Genomic DNA, 23,061 nt, shown 5'->3' on the forward strand with positions numbered 1-23,061 from the left:
GGGACTCTGAAGTGTTAAACGTTCTATAAAGTTAAAAGTAAGGGATGGAGTTCTGTAAAGTTAAAAGTAAGGACTATGGGGTCTAAAATGGCTATTTTATAATATTGATTATACATAAATGTATAGGAATGCAAAATTTATTTTCGTAAGCATAAATTAAAAGGACTTTCCTAAGGTGCTACTCTGACCATGTAATCACATTTTTGATCTTTCATCCCAAGGAAATAATCAGAATATTGTCAAAGATTTCTGATGTTTGTTTCAGTATCATTATTTCTTTTTTTCTCCCAGTCCATTGGAATCTGTATTGTTTTTAATATGAATTAGAAAAAAACCCAGTCCTAACTTTTAGTTTCTTTTAACTCTAATAAAGAACACTTAAGCTTATTTTATACCACAATTAAACAAGAATAGCAACAGAAAAGTTTATGCCACTCTTTATAAACATAGATGCAAAAGTCATAAAATATCAGAAACTAGAATTCAGTGGTTTATTAAAAACAAAACCACAAAAACATAACTAGGCACGGTGGCTCATGCCTGTAATCCTAGCACTTTGGGAGGCCGAGGCAGGCAGATCACCTGAGGTCAGGAGTTTGAGACTAGCCTGGCCAACATGGTGAAACCCCGTCTGTCCTGAAAATACAAAAACTAGCTGGGTGTGGTGGCATGTGCCTGTAATCCCAGCTACTCGGGAGGCTGAGGCAGGAGAATTGCTTGAACCTAGGAGGCACAGGTTGCGGTGAACCCAGATTGAGCCACTGCACTGCAGCTTGGGCGACGAGCAAAATTCCATCTCAAAAAAAAAAATGACTAGGTAATGTTTATTGTCATTCAAGGATGACTCAACTACAGGAAATCTAGTAGTATAAGATACCACATAATCATATTTAAGAAGCACTTTATGATCATCATGGATCCAGAAAGGGCTTTCTATAAAATTCGCTATTAACAAATTAGAAATGAGTTTTCTTAGCTTGATAAAGCATACTTCTAAAAATGTTAACACTTAATTATGAAACTTTTAGAGATTAATTGGCCAAATTTTTAGTAATGAGTATGGGTGACCCAGAAAAGTCTTGTGTTTTTTTTCTAATATTTATATATAAAATATCACTTTTATAGTCAGCACAATTAAATGTTTAAATAGGACTTTTGGGCAATTCTTGTCTATTTATGACAAGACTATTCTTGTCTTTTTTCTTTGAAGTCAGTTTTTTCTGTTAAAAGGCAATTCTATTTTTTTAGCATTCTCTTGATATTTGCATGTTTATGACTGTTTTTGCCTTTAAAAAGCATATTTCTAGCCAGACATGGTGGCATGCACCTGTAGTCCCCGCTGCTTGGGAGGTTGAGGCAGGAGGGTCACTTGAGCTCAGAAGTTCCAGGCTGCAGTGTGCAGTGATCACATCTGTGAACAGCCACTGCACTCCATACCAGGCAACATAGTGAGAGTCTGGCCCTTTAAAAAAAAAAAAAAGAAAAGTTACTTAAAAACATAAAGTAGCATGTACATAACTGAAAAATCAACCATGATTATACGATGGAAAAATCAGTCCCCCTCCCACCCCTGTTCTTTCGTCACCCAGTTTTCCTCTGTAGTATTACTAGTGCCTCATGTATCCTTCCAGGATGTTTCTTTTTAATGCTGCCGTTAACATTTGGATTTTGTTTTGCCTCTTAGAAACTTTTTTTTTTTTTTTTTTTTGAGACAGAGTTCCGCTGTTATTTCCCAGGCTGGAGTGCAGTGAGGGGATCTCGGCTCACCGCAACTTCCGCCTCCCAGGTTCAAGCGATTCTCCTGCCTCAGCCTCCCAAGTAGCTGGGATTATAGGCATGCACCACCATGCCTGTCTGATTTTGTATTCTTTAGTAGAGACAGGGTTTCTCCACATTGGTCAGGCTGGTTTCGAACTCCTGACCTCAGGTGATCTGCCCACCTCGGCTTCCCAAAGTGCTGGGATTACAGGCATGAGCCACCATGCCCGGCCACCTCTTACAGACTTTTAAACATCAGAGTAATTAGTAACTTTATGCAGACTATCTTGGAATAGAGCAGTTCTAGTTAAAAAAACTGTCATCTTTTATTTCTAACTTCATGTTCATACCGTTTTGCTTCTCTAGGTAACCAGGAATAGCTAAAGAGAAGTCCTTTTGAACCCAAACTGTGGTATTCTTCCATTCTTAAGCGAGCGCTTTTTCATAATAGGATAATTCTTTCTTTTCATTCATACATAGGCATGTGTGTGTGTCTGTCTGTATCGTAATGTGTATGAAGCACTATGGTGGAGGGAACTCTGAATTTCAGGTTTGATAACCTGTTTCTGTGTCAGCTTCTTTAGTATTGATGAGTGTAGATCTGGGGAATATGACTGTACTTTTTACTGTTCACAGCTGTGAAAGGCAGTAGTGCTATCTGAGTACTTCCACAGTATGACTTTTGGGTCTATTGAAATAATCTAAATGAGCTTCATAAACTATAAAACATTATAGTTAGGAATGTGATTTATTGGAAATATTCAGATATTCTAGGTCTTCGTTTTCTATTTTTGTTTTTCAAGAGAACTGACATTAAATTGTAGACATTAAAATGTATTGTCTCTGCTTAGAAAAAGTTTTTGCCAGGCAACATTGCATGATGTATAATTTAGTTTATTAAATGTATAAAATTTGTTGATAAAGTCAGAACAATAAAACTTTACAAATATGAATTAGAACTTTGAGGTTATGGGGAATAGGGACCTTTTAGCCTTAGCATCCAGTTTGTCATATATTGTTTATAAATGTGAAAGCACTTGTGATGAGGTCAAGTATCATGTGAAACACACTGTGGAAGGCACTTTGCTAAACCCTGGACCTTATCTGGTGCCTGCATTTTACAGTTAGGTATTTTGAGGGGGCTCTGCTCCAGGACCTGGTATTCAAAGTCCCTTGTGTATATGGTATATTGCATGCGACATTTTTATCACTTAACTTTATCAGGGAAAATACCTACCTGCCCTAGGACCTTTGTCCCTTTATAAAAATTACTGAATTATACCCAAATTAATCAATTTCTGTAATTTTATCATGTAACACCTGATGCAATGAACAATATACCCGCTTTTCTCGTCTTATTAGTTTAACATATTGGCGTCAGGAAAGAGTCAACCTAGCTAAAATAGGCATTTAGAAAATTACAGTAATCTTGTTTTCCCAACATCCTTGGTCTGTTTCCAGTCTTTTTTTTTTTTGAGACGGCGTCTCGCTCTGTCACCCAGGCTGGAGTGCAGTGGCGTGATCTCGGCTCACTGCAAGCTCTGCCTCCCGGATTCACGCCGTTCTCCTGCCTCAGCCTCCTGAGTAGCTGGGACTACAGGCGCCTGCCACCATGTCCGGCTAATTTTTTGTATTTTTAGTAGAGCTGGAGTTTCACCGTGTTAGCCAGGATGGTCTCGATGTCCTGATCTCATGATCCGCCCACCTCGGCCTCCCAAAGTGCTGGGATTACAGGCGTGAGCCACCACGCCTGGCTGTTTCCAGTCTTACTTGGAACCATTCTAGGCTACCCAGGCTTTTTTTTTTTTTTTTTTTTTTTTTAAGTATTTACCATCCAGCCCAAAATGTGACACCCAGGACATTCTTGTGTGACTACATTCTGGGGAAAAACCATACTGTTTACTCCTTCCCCTTCTCTTGTAGTAGAGTCCTTCCAGGCCTGTGTGGTCCTCACTGGCAATATAAGTAAGTGTATCACTATCCAAAGTGCCTGAGATAGACAATACCCACACATGGACTATGGAGAGTGGTGAGATAATAGTAAAACAGCAGTTTAGGATATCTTGCTTTAAATCTTCTCTTGTACTTGGGCTAAAATCAGAACGTCTCTTACAGTCTGTTGTTTTCATTTCCTTTTTTTTCTTTTCTTTTTCTCTTTTTCAATTTAGATATTTTCTGTTGATCTACTTTTGAATTTACTGGTCATGTTTTTGTGCTGTATTCAGTCTGTTAAGCCTACGTAAGTTCTTAATTTCAAATATATCTTTCAGTTATAGTATGTTCCTTTGATATTATAGATCCCAAATCTGTTCAAATTCGCCATCCATTTTGTCTGTTTCCTTAATATATTTATAATAGTTACTTTAAAGTCTTCTGTGTAGCAGTTCTAATGTCTGGATCATTATTGGTCTGCTTCTGTTATTGTTCATTCTTTCTCTAATTTTCCTGCATTTTCATGTCATACAACTTTTATTGTATGCCATATGTTTTGTACATTATGTAAAATTCACTCATAAAGATCTTGCAAATAATGCTCTCCCCAGAGTATTTGACCTTTCCTACCTTTACCAGGTAGATAGAGAGGATGCTCACCTTAATCTAATTAGCGATTGAGCTGGGTGGGGCTAGACTGCCATTTTAATTTGGTTTAGTCTGCCACTGGATTATACCTTCCCTGCAAACAAAGTGCTCCAGGGATTTTGATTGAAAGCTTGTTAGACTGTCACCTAACCCCTGAAACACTGGGAGATTCACTTCTACTTTTTCGAAGTATGAGGTGACTTTGAAAGTATGAGCTCTTCAGCCTCAGCTTTAAGATCTGATAAGCGTCTTGAGGGGGAGTACTCATGTGACTGTCAAAAGTTCTGCTGTTTTATTCCTCAGAGCTTCTTTTCTCAGACCAAGCCTTTAGCCTGCACCCAGAATCTGCACATGACCCCAGGGGAGGAAGTGATAGGCATTTGTCAGTTCACCTAGAAAGCTGCTTTGCTGCAGTTTTAGTTCATCTGGATCTCATTAGTTTGATAGCTCTCCATTGTCTTTTGAGTAAGTTTTTTTCTTTTTTTTTTTTTTTTTTGTTTCCTTTTTTCCCCTCTAGTAAGAACATTGGACTGCTGTGACCTGCTTATATTTTACTTGGAAGTGGAACTGTAGCAGAATGTTATAATAGGAAATGTTCTGGTATTTACCAAATCTGGTATTTACCCCAAATCTGAGAACAGTAGATTGCCAATAACCTGCATTCAAAATTGAGTTGCTACAGTGTTCATGCAGGACTTGCAGAAAAGATACCCTGAGTCAAGCATTGCTACAGTTAAAACCTGTTACTCACCTGTAGGCTGTATAAAGATTGTGAATTCAGGAGAAGGACCCCATAGTGAAAAGATTTTTGGCGAGACTAGTATATGTTAAGGTATTTCTCCCTTTTGTTAATTCAATTTGAAGGACTTGACGAGAACTTCTCAGTTTGACATGTGTCTGCTGAGGTTTGAGAGATAAATAGACTGGTACTTGACTTCTATCTGAAAAAGCCTAAAAAGTGAGATAAAGGCTGGAGCTGCCCCTGTATTGATAGAACGAAGAAAGGGCACAATGGGAGTGGCCAGTACTTTGTCAGAGTTTGATGGGTCAAAGATGGAAGAATTACCCCCATGGACTAAGTAGACTTTAGTAAGACATAATAGTTGAAGTTGGCTTACCTTGAAAGGATCAAGAGGCCATACTTGGTTGGAGGGTCACCGTGATCCAAGCAGACAAGCCTGAGAAGTTCCTGCATCAGGAACTAACTGTAGGTGAGAGAGTCCACATTTAGACTTCCAACCTCCACAGGACTCCATCACACATTACTGTCACATCAGATTACAGTCCAGCCAGCCACATAAGATTGTGCCCCTTTTCTCTCAGACTCCCTCTTCCTGCTGTTTCAGAACCGGGAGGGGCCTTAAAAATAATAGCTAGAGAGTACTGGAAGAGGTAACGTGAAAAGAATTAATGAGATAGTAAGATTTTGGCTTTGCTGTGGCTGGATTTTTAATTTCTGAAGACATCTGTTAATACAAATATCTGGATGTGACTAGAAAGTGTTGAAATCTTTTTGGGATTTTGTGCAGACAGGATAAAAGCAGCTTGAGAAGAGCTTGTTGGAGAGCAATGACTAGAGTGGTGGCGGGAGGGAGCTCACTAAGTCTAGTTTGTTTTATGAGCTGTCTGTATCCTCTTTTTGAAAATTGAGAATTCCAAATTTAGTGGTTGCTGGGGACAGGGAGAATATGTGGGGAGAAAAGAGGGATGTTACGTGTGTCTGCATGAAATATGTACCATTTTAACAAAAGCATTTTTTTTTGCATATAATCATGATACTGGTTAAATTAGCCAGTGATGCTTTATTTTCAAAGAAATGTTACAACTTTTTATAAAAACTGAAGATTTCGCTCTTTTGTTACCGTTTTCTTCTGTTACCGTCATCGTTTTCCTTGAAGCGGTAGGTTAGTCTTTACTCTCAAAAGCCAACTTTTAACTCTGACTTTGGGTTATTATGGGAAGTGCTATGAAATGGTCTTGGTGCTCTTATGAAACGGTGATCACTAGTAATACATAAATTAGAACTGAAATATATAAGGAGACTTCTCACTAACTTCTTCACCCCAGCCTTTTGTCTTTTAGAACTTTGCTTATCTTTACGGTTTTATATATATATGTAGATATAGTTTCTCTGAAATTTGCTAGGACAGTGGGGATTGGGGGCAATGAAAGAAGATTTTATATTTATATTTAGGATGATAGGGAAATTGAGAGATACTGAACACAAATTTATAATGAAGTTAAGTAATTCAAAAGGGTTTTCCTGTAATTTTTATATGATGCCTTATATAATTTGCATCCACAGGTATAAAACATTAATCTATGTGCTTAAACATTTGCCTAGACATTTTAACATGTTATCTAAACATAGCCTCTATGCATAAAAGCACTTTATCACATTCAGAGTGCTATACAAATTTGAGTTGATTTTTATTTTGTGGGATGCTAATTGTCAAAAATTGTCAGATTATAAAAACTTTTACAGTCAATAAGTCAAGCATTATAAAACTGTATAACTTAAAAAGTTGAATTTCATGGAATCACATTCTGTATTGCAATCATTGTTTTATGTTTGATGTAAAGTCATCCCTTGGTATCCTTGGGATACCCTATATCTCCAAAATCTGGAGACACTCAAGTCCCTTATATAAAATGGCATAGTATTTGCATATAACCTGTGTACATCCCCCCCATATACTTTGTTTTGGAGGCGGTGGGGAGACAGCGTCTGGCTCTGTCATCCAGGCTGGAGTGCAGTAGTGCATTCTTGGCTTACTGCAGCCTCTGCTTCCTGGGCTCCGGTGATCCTCCCACCTCAGCCTCTTGAATACCTGGGACTACAAGTGCGTGCCACCATGCTAGGCTAATTTTTGTATTTTTGGTAGAGACAGGGTTTCATCATGTTGCCTAGTCTGATCTTGAACTCCTGGGCTCAAGCGATCTGCCTGCCTCAGCCTCCCAAAGTTGCTGGGATTACAAGCGTGAGTCACCATGCCCAGCCTGTATTCTTCATTGTTGTATTGTTATTTTATATAGTTTTTCCTCCAGTATTTTCTATCCATGGATGTGGAGCCCACAGATACAGAGACCAACAATGTATTCCAGATTTTATGCACTTATTTTAAGATTAGAATGACATGTACTTATATTTTATATTTGTTTATTTTGTCATTTACGTTACTTTTTTTTTATAATTGTTAAAAACAGTATATATTGGCCAGACACGGTGGCTCATGCCTGTAATCCCAGCACTTTGGGAGGCTGAGGCAGGTGGATCACTTGAGGTCATGAGTTCGAGACCAGCCTGGCCAACATAGTGAAATCCCGTGTCTACTAAACATACAAAAATTAGCTGGGCCAAGTGGCATAATTCCAGCTATCCGAGAGGCTGAGGCATGAGAATTGCTTGAACCCAGGAGGCGGAGGTTGCAGTGAGCCAAGATTTTGCCACTGCACTCCAGCCTGGGTGACAGAGTGAGACTGTCTTGGGGGGGAAAAAATAAATATATATATTATATATATATATATAAATATTTATTTATATAAATTATATTTATAATATAAATATATATAATATATATATATTATATAACATATATTTTTATATAATATATATTTATATCATATAATATATGACTAAATCTAGAAAATCGATAAGCTATGTTATTAAAGTAAATGTACCTGAACCCTTTCAGTGTTAGCTTTTGTTTTTTTTTTAAGTAAAAGGTTTGTATTTGGAAGGGCTTGAAATACTTCAACCATTTTTAGAATTGATATTTAAATCTTTTCAATAGTAGAGACTATTTTATGCGTGGGAGATATTTTGTTTTTTCAGGGGCAGCAGAAATATCAAACAGTATCTCAGAGTAGAGTTTTTAATACAGCATTTGGAGGTGGAGGTGGAAAATATTGAGAAAGTTTTTTTCAATCATCACCTGGTCCTTCTTCTAAGAAAGGGTATACCATGTCAAAGATGAGTAGAAGTGTCAATTTTATTCTTATAGGACTATGTGACTTATAGGAGTGTGATTATGGAAGTTCTGTTGTCTCCCCCTATTTTTTATTTAGTTATTAATATTTGGAAACCTAAGCTGCTTATTTTAATTTGGAAGGGGCTTTCTTAATTTACTTGTCTAAAGAAATTTTATTTCCTGAGAAAATGTCTCTTAGAGTGAAATCTTCAGTTTTTATAATTAAACATGTTCTGTAAATGTTTTACATACCTAGGATATTATACCAGTTTTATTGTTTTAGCTTTGATTTGCTATGTTTATATTACTTGTTTCTTTTTAGTAACTATATGTGGGGCGGAATAATGTTAATAATTAAGAATGTGGCCTCTGTCTCTTCCACTTGCTGGCTGTAGGACCTTGGACGTGTTACTTTGTCTCTGTGCTTCCATTATCTCATTTGTCAAATGGGGACAACAGTGCCTGATTCATGGCACTGTCGAAGGATTAAGCGGTTTAATATGTGTAAGAGCTTAGTACATAGTTGGTGCTTAATAAGTGTGAACTATATGTGGGATGGGATTTTATATATAAAATTTGATTTTGGTGTGAAACTGATGATGTCACCTATATTACATGCACCAAGAGGGCGTGAAAAGGTTTATTACTCACATAATGATGCTGTCTGAGTAGAGCATGGCAGGTTTCCAAGTTGGTCCAAAAATGACTTGAGAGAGCAGTGATAGGAGACTGGCTTGGGGTTTTATGGTGATTAGGGAATGGGGCTGTGGGCTGGGTTTTACAGTGTACATATGCTGAGACTTGCCTGGTTTGAAATTTCTCTAATAACAACAGGTGGAGCACCTCGACTTTCTTACCAGCTTGTCCAGATTCCAGGCAGAAGGGGAAGAAGAAATGGTGGGGCTTGAAACCTATCAGCAGTCAAATATCAGAAATGGAGTCGGATTTCCTATTCAACACAAACAGGATAAATAAAAAGAAAACCACACTTAGATGTATCATGGTCAAACTAATGAAAGAGGGAATCTTAAAGCAACTGGTGAAAAATGGCATGCAACATACAAATGACAGGTGATCAGCACAGAGAATATTATAAAGTGACATCTCTAAATCACCAACATCAGGGAGTCATAACAATAAATTGTATCTGCTTAATAAAGGAACTTAAAAATACATGCAGCAAAACTGGGTAGAATTAATGGGACAGAATCACAAATCCACAATTGAGAGTTCAATTAGAACAAAAAAATCAGTAAAGACATAGAAGTTTTAAGTTACAATTATTAAGTTACATTATTAACTACCTACATGATATTTATAGAATACTAAACCCAACATGAGTAGAAATACAAGCGTTTCAAGTGTTCATTGTAACTTCACCATGGAAAGACTGTTTACAGGGCACAAGTCTCAATCAGTTTTAAAAGATTGAAATCCAAAGTATGTTCTCTGCCACCTCTGCCAACAATAGAATAAGAAATTAATACCAATAAGACATCTGTTAAGAATCGGAAATTAAAACTTAAAATTCTGACTTACGGGTTATTTAAGGGAAAAATGAGGTAAAATATATTTTAAACCAAATTATAATGAAAATACAGCATATCACATATGTGGGATGTAGCTGAAAGAGTGCTTAATGGAAAATTTTATAGTTTTAAATAATCTGCTAGGAAAGAAAGTTACCTAAAAAGATAGAAAGTAAGTAGAAAGAAGAAATAATAAAAATAAGAGTAGAAATCAGAAAGCCAAAAGCGGGTTCTTTGGAGAGAGAAACGCTTATTAGACTGATCAAGAAAAAGACAGCCCACAGTCACAAATGACCTATGTTAGTACTGAAAGACGGATTGTCATGGTAGGTCCTACAGACAGTAAAAAGATTATAAGCAAATATTATAAACAATTTTATGCCATTAAATTTGATGACTAAATGTAATGATGAAATTTAGGTTACCCCCAGCTGATGCATGAAGAAATACAAGATCTGGGTAGCCCTGTAACAATGAAAGAAGTTGACTTCATAATCAAAAGCTTTCCTGCAAAGGAAACTTCAGGCCCTCATGGTTTTACTGGTAAATTTAAGCATTTGTGCAACAAATATCACCAATCTTATAGACAAAATCAACTCAGAAAAATGTTTTATGAGGCTCACATAACCCTGAAACCAAAACCTGACAAAGATGCAACTAAAAGAAAAGTTAAAGATTAATATGTTGCTAACATACATGAGAAAAGAATACATCGTAATTGAGTTCTATTCCAACAATACAAGGTTAGTTTATAACTTTCAAAAATTAATCAGTGTAAGCCAGGCACAGTGACTCATACCTGTAATCCCAGCACTTTGGGAGGCCAAGGCAGGAGGATTGCTTAAGCCTAGGAGTTCAAGACCAGCCTGGTCAACAAAGCAAAACCCCATTTCTATAGACAGATAAAATTACCCACCCAGGCATGGTGGCATGCCCCTGTGGTTTTAGCTACTCAGAGGCTGAGGAAGGAGGATCACTTGAGCCCAGAGGTTCAAGGCTGAAGTGAGCTATGATTGTACCAATATGATTGCACCAATACACTCCAGCCTGCATGAGACATTGGGACCTTGTCCCCCACGCCCCAAAAAAGAAAAATTAATCAGGTCAGACGCGATGGCTTACGCCTCTAATCCCAACACTTTGGGAGGCCAAGGCAGGAGGATTGCTTGAGAGTTAAGGAGTTTGAAACCAGCCTAGGCAACATAAGACTCCGTCTCCACAAAAAAAAAAAAAAAAAAAAAAAGCCAAGCACGGTAGTACATTCCTGTGGTTTCAGTTATTTGGAAGGCTGAGGTGGGAGGATTACTTGGGCCCGGGAAGTTGAACCTGCAGTGAGTAGTGATCACACCACCACACTCCAGTTTGGGTGACAGAGCAAGACCCTGTCGGGCAAAAAACAAAACAAAACAAAACAAAAAAAACTATGTAATTTACTGCATTAACCAAGGAGGAAAACTGTAGGATCACCTCATTTGGTCAAAAGCGTTTGACAAAATTCATCATCCATTCATGATAAGCACTTCCAGCAAATGAGAAACGAAGAGACTTTCTCAGTCTGATAAAAGGTATTTAAGAAACACCAATAGCTAAGGATATACTTAATCATGAAATACTGTGTTTTCCCTCAAGAACAAGACAGGGATGTCTACTCTTGTGTCCTTATTTTAATAGAAGACCTAGCAAGTGCAGTGAGTCAGGAAAACAAAATATAAAAGGTTTAAAGATCTGAAGGAATGTTTCAAAATTCTATTTGTAGATGACATGCTTATTTATGTAGGAAATCCTAAGGAATCTATAGATACAGCCACTAAAGCAAATGAGTAAATTTAGCAAGGCTGCACTTTATAGATTCAGTGTCTAAAAATCAATTGTATTTTTGTAAATACTAGCAGCAGACAAATAGGGGTGTTAAGAAAATTCATGAATAGTAGCATCAGTACTAAAATACTTAAGAATACATTAAACACACACACAACCTCTGCTTAAAATGCTAAAACCTTGCTGAGAGAAATTAAACAAATGAAGAGGGAGTTGTGATTCTCATATGGCCAGGTGTGCTCTTACCAGACTGACACTCACTCAATAACAAACTGCACAAAATTCTAAAAATAACATGAAGTACTGGAGAATAAACAAAAATAGGCATGTTTTAGAGGGGATTGACACTTGGAAGAAGGAAATGGCATAGGCGAATTTTCTTTTTTACAGCTTTTGTCCATGCAAAGTGTGCAGGGTAGCTAAAATTCCAACACAAAACCAAGTCTTCCTGGCCTTGAAGCACCATAGGTAAGACTTGGGAGAATCACAGCTACTGGAGAGTGAGGCGTGAATATCAGCAAGGAGAGTTTCAGAAAGAGAGCCCTGGATTCTGCCTACAAACTCTGCCAAAATCACCTGCTGACCCCACATGTGTACGGTAGACAGTACAGCCAGATAATCAGCCTGATTTGAATTGCTCCAGGACAGAGTTTGTGGTTTGAATGCAACCAGGTTAATTGGTGAAACAAAAGTGAAGACTTTTGGAAGATTGTAACAGAACCTCTAACTACCATCAGATAAAATTCACAATGTCTGGCATACGATCCTAAATTACTTAACATAGAAAGAGCAAAGAAAATGTGACCCTTTATAATGAGGAGACCAACCCTAGAAGACCTACATGTTGGAATTACCATGCAGTAAACTGACGGATACACTTGTGAATTGGAAAACCCAGTAATAAGTTAGAGTACTTAAATTACCTGACTTCAAGACTCACCTTGAAGCCATAGTAATCTGTACAGTGTGATACTGACATAAAAACAGATAAGATAGCGCCACATAGATAAACACTGTGTGCCTATTTGATTTTCAACAAAGTTGCCAAAGCAACCCAGTAGGGAAAGGAAAGTCTTTCAACAAATGGTGCTAAAACAGCTGAATATCCATGTGGAAGAATGAACATGACTCCACCTTACACCAGTGAAAACAAAATAATTCTGGATAAATTGTAGTGTAATTAAAGCTAAAACTATAAAGCTTTTATAAGAAAATATAGAATATTTGTGACTTGGGGGTAAACAGAGAATTGTTCAAAGTATATAGAAAGCAGTGACCATGAAAGCTGCTAAGTTAGACTCCATCGGTATACAAAGCATCTTATTAAAATACATTGTTAAAAAATAAGTCAGAGTGGGAGAAAATATTTGCAAAACATTTCTGAAAGGATTGAATCTAGAATTTATAAAGATTTCTATAACTCAGTAATGGAAAGATAGCTTAATTTTAAAGTGGACAGTAGTTGGCTACTTCACTGAAGATAAAGGTCCAGTAAAGAAATGGAAAAGAGTGTAATATCGGCAGGCTTCAGGAAAATGAAAATGGAAACCACAATGAAATACCACTGCACAATCGTCAGACTACCTATAATTTAAAGACTGACCACACCAAATGTTGATGAGTCTTTGGAATAACCAGGAGCTCTCATACATTGAAAGAGGGAGGACTGTAAAATCGTACTTCCGCTCTGGAAACAGATCTAGCAATTTATTGAAAAGCTAAACACGCATCTACCCACTGACTCAAGATTTTCACTTCTAGGTATTTACCCGAGAAAAAAAAAATCATATTTCTATAAAATGACATATACTTTCTTGAATGTTCATGACAACTTTATTCACAATAATTAAAACCTGGCAACAGGTCAGGTGTCTGTCAGTATAAGAATGACTAAATAAATCATGCTTGTTCAAGTAATGGAAAACAACTCCACACACACACACACACACACACACACACACGCGCGTGTCATATACATTAACATGGATGAATCTCAGAATCATGCTGAGTCAAAAACCCAAAATAATATGTACCATATTCCATTCATAGACTTTCCAGAAGACACCACACCTATGGTGAAAAGATCAGATTAGTGGTTGCCTCTGGGTATGAGGGCATGGATGCCAAACATTGAGAAATGGACATGGATGATGATCTTGACAGGGTTGAGAAGTGTACAATGTATGCATCGGAGAAAACTCAAATGGTATACTATTAAGATATGTGTTTCATGCTGTGTAAATTTCACCTAAAGAAAAAAAGAACAGCAAACTCTAGTTATATGCATTCTTAAGTGTCTAGATTTGTGGTATCTACACCTTTTTTTTTCCCTCTGAGACAGGGTCTAGCTCTGTCATTCAAGGTGGAGTGAGTGCTGTGGTGCAGTCTTACTGCAGCCTCCACCTACTGGGCTCAAGCCTCGGCCTCCTGAGTACTAGGAGCATAAGTGTGCACCAGCACACCCAGCTAATATTTTGTATTTTTGGTAGAGATGGGGTTTCACCATGTTGCCCAGGCTGCCCATGTACACCCTTATGTTTAATGTTCCAAAAAGTAAGAGATGGATAGAGAAGTTAAGTAGATACATGATAGAGCAAAGGAAGACCCAAATTGCAGAATCTAGCTGATGAATAGGGTGCTTACTCATAACTTTAATGGATGTTTGAAATTTTTTATCATACAGAACTCAGGAGAAGATGGAAAGCTTGTTCATGGAAGTATCTGAGAAGTTGGAATAAATACTTGGAAACTGTTGAGTTTTTCTTTTCTGAGATATTCCTCTCCAAAAGTTTGCTTGATTCTTTTGTTTTGTTTTGTTTTTTAAGATGGGATCTCACGGTTACCCAGGCTGGAGTGCAGTAGTGCGTCATAGCTCACTGTGGCCTGAAACTCCTGAACTCAAACCATCCTCCTGCCTCAGCCTCCCAAACAGCTGGGACTGCAGGCACATGCCACCGTGCCTGGCTAATTTTTTAATTATTTTGTAGAGATGGGGTCTCACTTTGTTGCCCAGGCTGTTTGCTTGATTCTTAAGAACGTATAGGGATCCAGCTGTACAGAGCTTTCTGCAAACTTTCGTAATAGAATTAGTTGTTAAAATTGTACTTACTACATGAGCATCAAAGACCTTGGAATAAAGCTATTCCTCACATATCTGGACATATATTTGGACTTACTATGTTACTGATTAGGAAGACTTGGTATTAGTTTATTTTTTAAAATTCTGTTTCATGGGTGTTCTTATAAAATTATACAAATAACTGTACCACAGCATTGTGTGGTGAGCTCTAAGAGCTGTGTACAGCTTGGGTATCTGGAAAGTAGACAATGCTCTGTTGTGATTTGAAACTTAGAATGAAACCCTGACATACCGGAATGCATATTTGGTCACTCTTGTTTGTTTTTGAATGGTTACTATTTCATTGCTACAAGATAAAATCGAAAAACATTTTCTATACAGAGTGAAGGTTTAAGCCAGTTAAGGACCCTGTTAAACTGTCTCCAGATTTAATTACTGCCCAATTATGCCTTAATTATGAAAGAATGTGAGCACTTACTAGCTATTGTTGATGATTCAACCTTTTTGAAATAAATTTCTTACTATATTTCTTTCATATTTTCAATTTTTATTCAGGAATATCTTGAATTTTCAAGAGATAACAGCTTTTTGCATCTGTAATGCAGCAACTTAAAAAATCATTTGCACCTACTTGTTTCTCAATCAGGATTGTCTACATTTTGTGAACAAAACGTAGGGAAGAGACTGGATTCTGAGGCAAATAAAAGGCTGTCATTCTTAATCATTGATTAAAAATTTAAGTTTAATCAAAGCAGTCACATTGTTTTCAGTGATGTGATGACATTTAAACATTTGTAATTGAGTACTACAATCTATTTTGTGACTTTCAATTATATTTGTAGTGAAGATAAAATATACAGCCACACATAGTACTTGTAATTATGGAGACTTAAAAAATTATTACAATGATTAACTCTTCATTCCTGAGTTGTTTAAATCTAAACTTTTAAGTCACATATAAAAATGAAAGGATTATTTTAAGTAGAAATAATTATGGATGCATAGTTACAAATTACTCCCCTAGAAGTCTATATTAAATGAGTAGATAAGTAATCAAGAGCTGGAGCCTCAGGAAAGTTACTTTGTTGATAGTATTCTGCTAATTAACTAATTTTACTGAGTGTTCAGCATGCTTTAATCTTACCAAGGTGACAACTTAGGTTGTTATCCCTTTTGATTTGTTAAAAAAAAAAAAAATACACTGTTTAGGCAAGAAGATCAGGAAAAATAATAAATTAGTAAAACAATGGGGTTTATTACTTTTGATATTGGTTGTCTAACTGCAGCAGTAAATCTTGCAGATATGGTAGGAACAGTAAAACTGGTTTAAAGGGTTACCAGATTCTGTGATATGAGCCACCTTTTGCCCAAAGTTGGTGGTGTTTTCTTCAACTTAATTCTCACTACTTCTTTTTTCTTTCTCCATAACAAAGATGTGAATAAATATCTATATCCTTAATGCAAAAAAAGTAGTATATTGACATAAACATAATATCTGGATGATTGGAACAAAGTGCAAAACGTTAATTTAGATGTGTATATATGTAGGCGAGTGTATACTTTGTAAATTGTACACTAGATATTAAATGTTAATTTCAGTTTTCAAAAGTCAGCTTATTAGATGAAGAAAATCTTTGATGTGTTTTACTGAAATACTTATTGTAAAAGTTATTACTAGGGAAATGTGATAAGGATTTCTATTAGATTTATTACCAAGTCATCCTGTTAGTTCAGTGATTAATACACTGTATGCCAACAAATGTAGTTGCTATATTAGTATGTTTATGACTTTAATAGCTGTTTTACCTCTCCTCCCCACATCTTTTTAATTCAAGCTAGATATATAAGCAAGAACATTACACAGTTGATGGGGGATAATCTGTCTTTAAGAAACTGTTCCATGTAAAGAACTTTGAGACTTTGCGTGAGATAACATATGTATGCTTGTTTATCTGTATATTGATGCAGGGACATCATTGTAGTTAGTTAATGGTCTGCTACATCTTATTTCAACATATTGTAATATTTCACATTAGTTTGTTAGTAAACAATATCAAATTTGTTCAGGCAGAATTTATGAGACCAATTTTTGCTGATACTTTTCAATATATAAGAGTTTTAAGAATATCCTGAAGTTACATGGTCAAATAAATTTAGGAAATGTTGAGCCAATGTGTTTGGGATATTGCTATCATTGTTATAATAATTTAATAATCTCTTTAGGATATGTCGATTTTACATAGCAAGTAGTCTAACATTTTCAGACCTATTTTCTATCCTTAGTACTTTGTAAACAGCTTGATGTTGTACAGGTTTATGTTTTTCACATTTGAGTAATGTACAGACATTTCTTGTGGACTTCCTTTAATATTATTTAAATGTATAGAAACATACTTGAGTGCAAACTTAACGCTAACCAAAAGACAAATTTATACTCAGTTATATAACCCACAAAATTCCAATTAACATCAATTTAATAGGTGGTGGATACTATTTTTACATAACTTGCAGGTTACTTTGAGGTCCCTAATCCATTTAGTCTTACACAGTGCTTGATATAAAGTAACTAGCTTATGAAGACAATTGTCATTAAATATTTGTTTGTAAGATGCACATTTTTTTCACTTTGAGATGCCCCTTATAAATAAAATTGAAAGAGGGTTTTCAAGTGTTACACAAATAATGTTGCATTTTAAAGTAGATAATCTTAGATTAGTGAAATTTATTGAATGTGTAAAAGGCTTTTTATATAGTTGTTATAATCAGTGCTACTTCTCTAAAATTTTTCCTGCATTTGTTTCTTTTAATATGTTTTAGAAACTGGCCATACTTGGAAGTTATAACTTACACTTTTTATTAACAAAATGAAAACCTGGGAGATACAATTTTTCCCCAGTGTTATTTAGGATGTTATGATTTAATGTGACTAGGAATATTATAATCCACTTCTTGTACTATGAAAATACCAGTTGGATCACCAAATATGTTGTTTGCTGGGTGGTACACAAAGGTCTTTGGGAGCTCAGGGTGTTGTGGGGAAATACGTGTGGTTAGACAGAATCTTTAAGGAAGAGTGGGTGATTAAAACTGCCTTATTAAAACCTACCAAAGGCATCTTAAAAATTGACCTCGTTTGCTAGACATATTAAAGAATTAGTAGTAAAGTTAAAAGGTGGCTAGGAAGGGGCAGTTAACATAAATGCACGTGGAAGAAAATTGGTACCAAAGGTTCATGTGAGACAGAAAGGACATTGTGTGAAAAAAGAATGATCAGGGCTCAGGCTGGCATGTTATTATGTGTCTCTTATAGTAATGCCTATACTGTGCTTTAAATGATGCAGTATAGGAAGTAATGTGCCTCTGATGTTTTAGAACCATATCTTTTTATAGAAGTGTCAAGATGACATTGACTTGCATTTTATTCTCTGGCAATATTTTCTTCTGTTTTATTTTTATAATTTTGGTGAAAGGCAGTACACTCACATGGCTCAAAAATACGTATGTTTATGTATGTATACACATACAAGCATGCATATACACAAACATACATTGGAATCTCTCCCTTCCCACTCTGCACTTCAAGTAACTACTGTTAATGATGTATGTGTGTCTTTATGCATATATTAGCGAGTAATTACAGATCTTTTTACCTGTCATTTTTTAATACAGGGAGTAGCATATTTTAGACCTTTCCATATCAATTCATAGGGTGCCTTCATCATATGCTAAATTGTCCTATGAATTTTTTGTTGGGACTTTTTCTGTTTTGGTTTTTACTTTTCTTTGCATTCTTTTGTGTTTTTCCTTTTTTCAGGTAAAATTTTTATGTGGTGAAGTGCACAAATCATATATTCAGTTTAGTTAGATTCAACAAATGTGTATACTAGTGTTTTAAGATAAAGAAATTTCAATCATCCAGAAAGTTCTTTCATACTCTTTCCTAGTGGTTCTTCTGGAAACAACTACTGTTGTTTTTCACTTTGAATTTGTTCTGCCACTTCTAGAGCTTCATGTAAGTGGAGTCATTCAGTGTAGATACTTTAGTGTTCAGCTTCTCTTGATCAGAATATTCCCAAGATTCATCCATGGGTCAGTAATTCTTTTTCAAGATTGTTTTGCTATTCAAGATCCTTAGTATTTCCATATACATTTTAGATCAGCTTGTCAGTTGCTACAAAAATATTTTTGCTGAAGTGGTCACTGTAATAGATATAAAACGAATAGGCAACAATCATTAGGGAATTAGGTCAGATGGACATCTTAGTATTGACTCATCTGTGAATATGCTGTATCTCTATATACTTAGCTTTTAAAAAATATCTGTGAGCAAAGTTGAGTTTGGGCAGAGTTCACAGTCACATTTTGATGTTTTCCCCTTGTGCCTTTCTTTACAGGGTATCTTCCTTCTTTTTTCAAACTCTCTGGCAGCCCCAAATGTGTCCTCTGATTCTAGGTCAGTAAATCTGCAGTTTTCTAAAAACAACCCCCCCTGCAGTATTCTGTTTGAATTCTAGTTGCCCTGCCTAGCTGTGGCTGGGGAGTGCCCTTGGGTACACAGCCACAGAAATGCAGCTCTCATCCAGTACAGTTTGCAGCTTTGACAGGTGGACCTGCCTTCAGCTTTTGTCTGTTTTTGGTTTGTCTCCACTATTTTCAAATAGCTGATTATTTTGTTCAGAGTTTATCATTGTTATGTGAAGGAAAGTTAGCCTAATTGAGGCTGCTCTGCCATTACTGGAAGTAGAACCTCCATTCTGTTTTGTGTATTCTTTTACTAATTGCATACTGTTTTAATTATTGAGAATTTATAATATGCTTCAGAATCTGGTAGGACAGGTCTTTACTATTAGAATTTTTCTGGTCATACTTACTTGTTTTGGCTTATTACAGTATTTGGACTAATACCTGGATTTTAAAAACATTTATCTTTATTGAGATTGCATCAAATATATAAATTTGGTAGAATTAATACCTCTATGATGGTATCTTCCTGTGTAGGGACGTATGTTTTTCTTTTTGCTCAGTGCACTTTTGTGTTCTTTAGTTATGTTTAAAATGTTTCTTTGTATAGTTTGACACAGTTATAATTACATTTATCTAGATACTGCTTATACAACTCTCACTAAGGGGGATTGGTTCTAGGATTTCCCGCTCATACCAGAATTAGTGGATGCTCAAGTCTCTGATATAAAATGGCATTGTAAGGCTGGGCACGTTTCTCACTTCTGTAATCCCAGCACTTTGGGAGGCTGAGGTGGGAGGATCGCTTGAGTCCAGGACTCAAGAGGCTTTGTCTCTACAAAAAGTGTTAAAATTAGCCAATTGTGGTGACACACGCCTATAGTCCCAGCTACTCAGGAGGCTGAGGCTGGAGAACTACTTGAGGCTGGGAGGTCAAGGCTGCAGTAAGCCTTATTTTAAAAATAAAATGGCATTGTATTTGCATATAATCTACGCACATTTTCTCATACTTTAAATCGGCTGTTCCCAACCGTTTTGGCACCAGGAGCCAGATTCATGAAAGACAAGTTTTCCACTGACTGTGGCGGTGTGGCAATGGTTTTGGGATAAAGCCGTTCCACCTCAGGTCACCAGGCATTAGTTAGGTTCTCTTAAGGAGTGCCCAGCCTAAAGCCCTCGCATTCGCAGTTCACAATAGGGTTCTTGCACCTATGAGAATCTAATGCCACTGCTGATCTTCCAGGAGACGGAGCTCAGGTGGTAATGGTCTCTCCCCTGCTGCCCACCTTCTGCTGTGTGTCCTGGTTCCTAACAGGCCGTGGACCGTTATCAGTCTGTGGCCTCTGAGACTTCTGCTTTAAGTCATCTCTGTATTCTGCATAATATGTAATACAGTGTAAATGCTGTGTAAATAGTTGTTATACCATATTGTTTCTAAATTTTGTATTTTTCAATTGTTGTATTTTTTAGTTTTAAAAATTTACTTATTTTTACTACTTTTTGATCCACAGTTGGTTGAATCCAAGGATGTGGAACCCTTGGATACAGAGGGCTCTATGTTTTATTATAAATTGGCTTATTTTTTGAAATATTTTTTATTATGTAAACAGGCAATGATTTTACTAGCTAGAAGCAAATTTAATATTTTAAAATAAACCTACCAATTTTGTTAGGCATGATAATGATGGAACTGAGGCTTAAATATACCCTATGGCAGCAGTTGGAAAGTGGCCGAATTAGGGTTGGGGTCTAAATCTATCTGCCTCTAGATTGATTGCAAGTTCTTAACAGTTACTGTTTATTCTTCTCTGATTCCTTTCAAGGATTAAATAAAGTACAACTTAAACTTCATGCTCTATTTTAGATTCTGGTTCTCACGTCAGTCCCAGAATAACTTGAGTGAAATGTTCTGATAGCAGAGCAGAATAGCCTCTTGTGCTACACTTTTGTTAATTATTTTCAAAGAATAGTCTCCTGTACCACCATTTCTTTAATAAACTCAGACTCAGAAGTCTGTAGAATTGAGGTGATTCTATTGTGATTTAAACTACATTGTGCTATATGTTTCCAATAGATACTTGAAAATATCTTTTAAATAAACCATTAATGTCATGGTTTTTAAATCAGTATATCTTTGGAAAAAAGGGAAAGGTCTAAGCCTTAATTTACCTGACTTTTTCTGACTTTTATAGTCTGGTAAATTTTGCAGCCTGAAAAAGCAAGAGAGTCTGTAAAATACTTAATGAGGTACTGGAAAATTTCTGAACCGGTTTTGTTTTGAACTGTCTGGTCACTGTAGCCCCCAAAGCAGGGCATGATGTGTTCCTGCAGCCTGATAGCTATGTGACAGCACCTGTAGCACTAAAGCCAAGGATGCCAGGTGGTTCTGTTGCCTGGCCACAGGAAGCCAGCACTTCTCACCATTGCCCTTTGAACTGTTGATCCAGTTAAGCTCACTAACAATGTGTAAATTTGAAATTTAATCAATTGCTTGATTGATTTTCAAAAGATGTTTTGAAATACTCCTTTATCTGCATTGAAGTTTTGATGATTTTGTAACATGTAAGAAATGGACTTTTCAGAAAAGTACAACTTAGTACTTGAGACATTGGCTGACAAAGTTGCATTCCAAAACTTCGTTTTAAGCTCTCTTTCCCTTCTCCCACTGACCAGAAGTTACTCTGAAATGAAATAGAGGTAGGGAAAAAGGGAGAATTATCTCAGCTGCCCATATTCTGGAGAGAAATGTGGGAGAAAAATTTTAAGGCGGCATAGTAAATTACAGTGACTTCAAAGTCTATTTATTCTAGAGATGAGAGCAAAATAATTTTCAGTAAAACTTAAAAATATCATGACCAAATAACCTGAAAATCTTAACTGTGGATATATGTCTATTTTTATTGGGATTTTTTTCTATATTAAAAATCAGTTGACATCTGGTTTTAGATAATTTTTTTAAAAACTGGATTATAAAATGCACTGTTAGTAAAGCTGATGGCAGAGGTTTTAGATCTTTTGAATACAGGAAAGTGGTAAGGGCATTATAGGTATGATTCATTGAGCTAGAGGGCATTGGTGTTCACATTTTAAAAACATAATCATGACTTATCTGGAGTCACATGTTCCATTTTATTGGCTTCCTTCATATAGAAAATATAGTAACCAGCACTACATGCCTGTGAAAAAGTGAAGCAATTGTATATTTTCTGGGTGAAGGAAGTATTCTGTACATTCTCCATGTTTTACATCATGGTATTTTGAATAACCATGCTTCCATGTTCACATCAATTTTTTGTTTTTCAATTTATGCACAGCACTTGCTCTGAAATTTGGGGACTGAGTACACCAAATACGATAGATCAGTGGGATACAACAGGCCTTTACAGCTTCTCTGAACAAACCAGGTGAATATTCTGCCCTCTGTCGAATCCTAGAGATCTTGTGGGAGGGGGGTATATTTTGAAAGACCTATATGGGGTTGCTTAGTATAATTTTGCCTAGGATGTTTCCTTAATGTAAAATAAGGCATAGCATTTAAAATATCTGCTTGCCAGTATACAAAATATATTAAATGTTTCAGCTGATGTTTTAATCAATGCAATTCTAGTTTGAATCTTCTTTAAATTACTGTATCCCCTAAAGAATAATAATTTTGATAACAATATATTTATTTTAGCTTGAGATCAGATTATAATCTGTTGTTGGCCTAATTTTTAAGTAGATACATGATCAGTTTTGCTAAATTTCTTGTTATCAGAATCTCATCTTTATACTAATAAATACATATTTAATGAACCCCTTATATCACAATTAACAGTAGGTTAACTCATTTTTATGTTACTTTTTTAAATCACTTCATTCTCTT

The 23,061-nt window shown here is 36.1% G+C and overlaps 1 protein-coding gene across 11 annotated transcripts in view; it reads left to right on the forward strand.

The window, feature by feature from the left end:
- SMAD2 (SMAD family member 2) overlaps positions 1 to 23,061 on the forward strand; it is an 89,882-nt gene that overhangs the window by 37,797 nt on the left and 29,024 nt on the right. For 8 of the 11 annotated variants that reach the window (XM_055232856.2, XM_063639990.1, XM_055232865.2 and 5 more), the window contains one exon: positions 22,511 to 22,600. The exons of the other annotated variants lie outside the window; for them this stretch is intronic. In XM_055232856.2, coding sequence (XP_055088831.1) covers positions 22,511 to 22,600 — 90 coding nt within the window. The remainder of the gene's footprint in view (positions 1 to 22,510; positions 22,601 to 23,061) is intronic. 11 annotated transcript variants of the gene reach the window in all.

The sequence above is a fragment of the Symphalangus syndactylus genome, chromosome 1, assembly GCF_028878055.3.
Source record: "Symphalangus syndactylus isolate Jambi chromosome 1, NHGRI_mSymSyn1-v2.1_pri, whole genome shotgun sequence".
Taxonomy (NCBI): Eukaryota; Metazoa; Chordata; class Mammalia; order Primates; family Hylobatidae; genus Symphalangus; species Symphalangus syndactylus.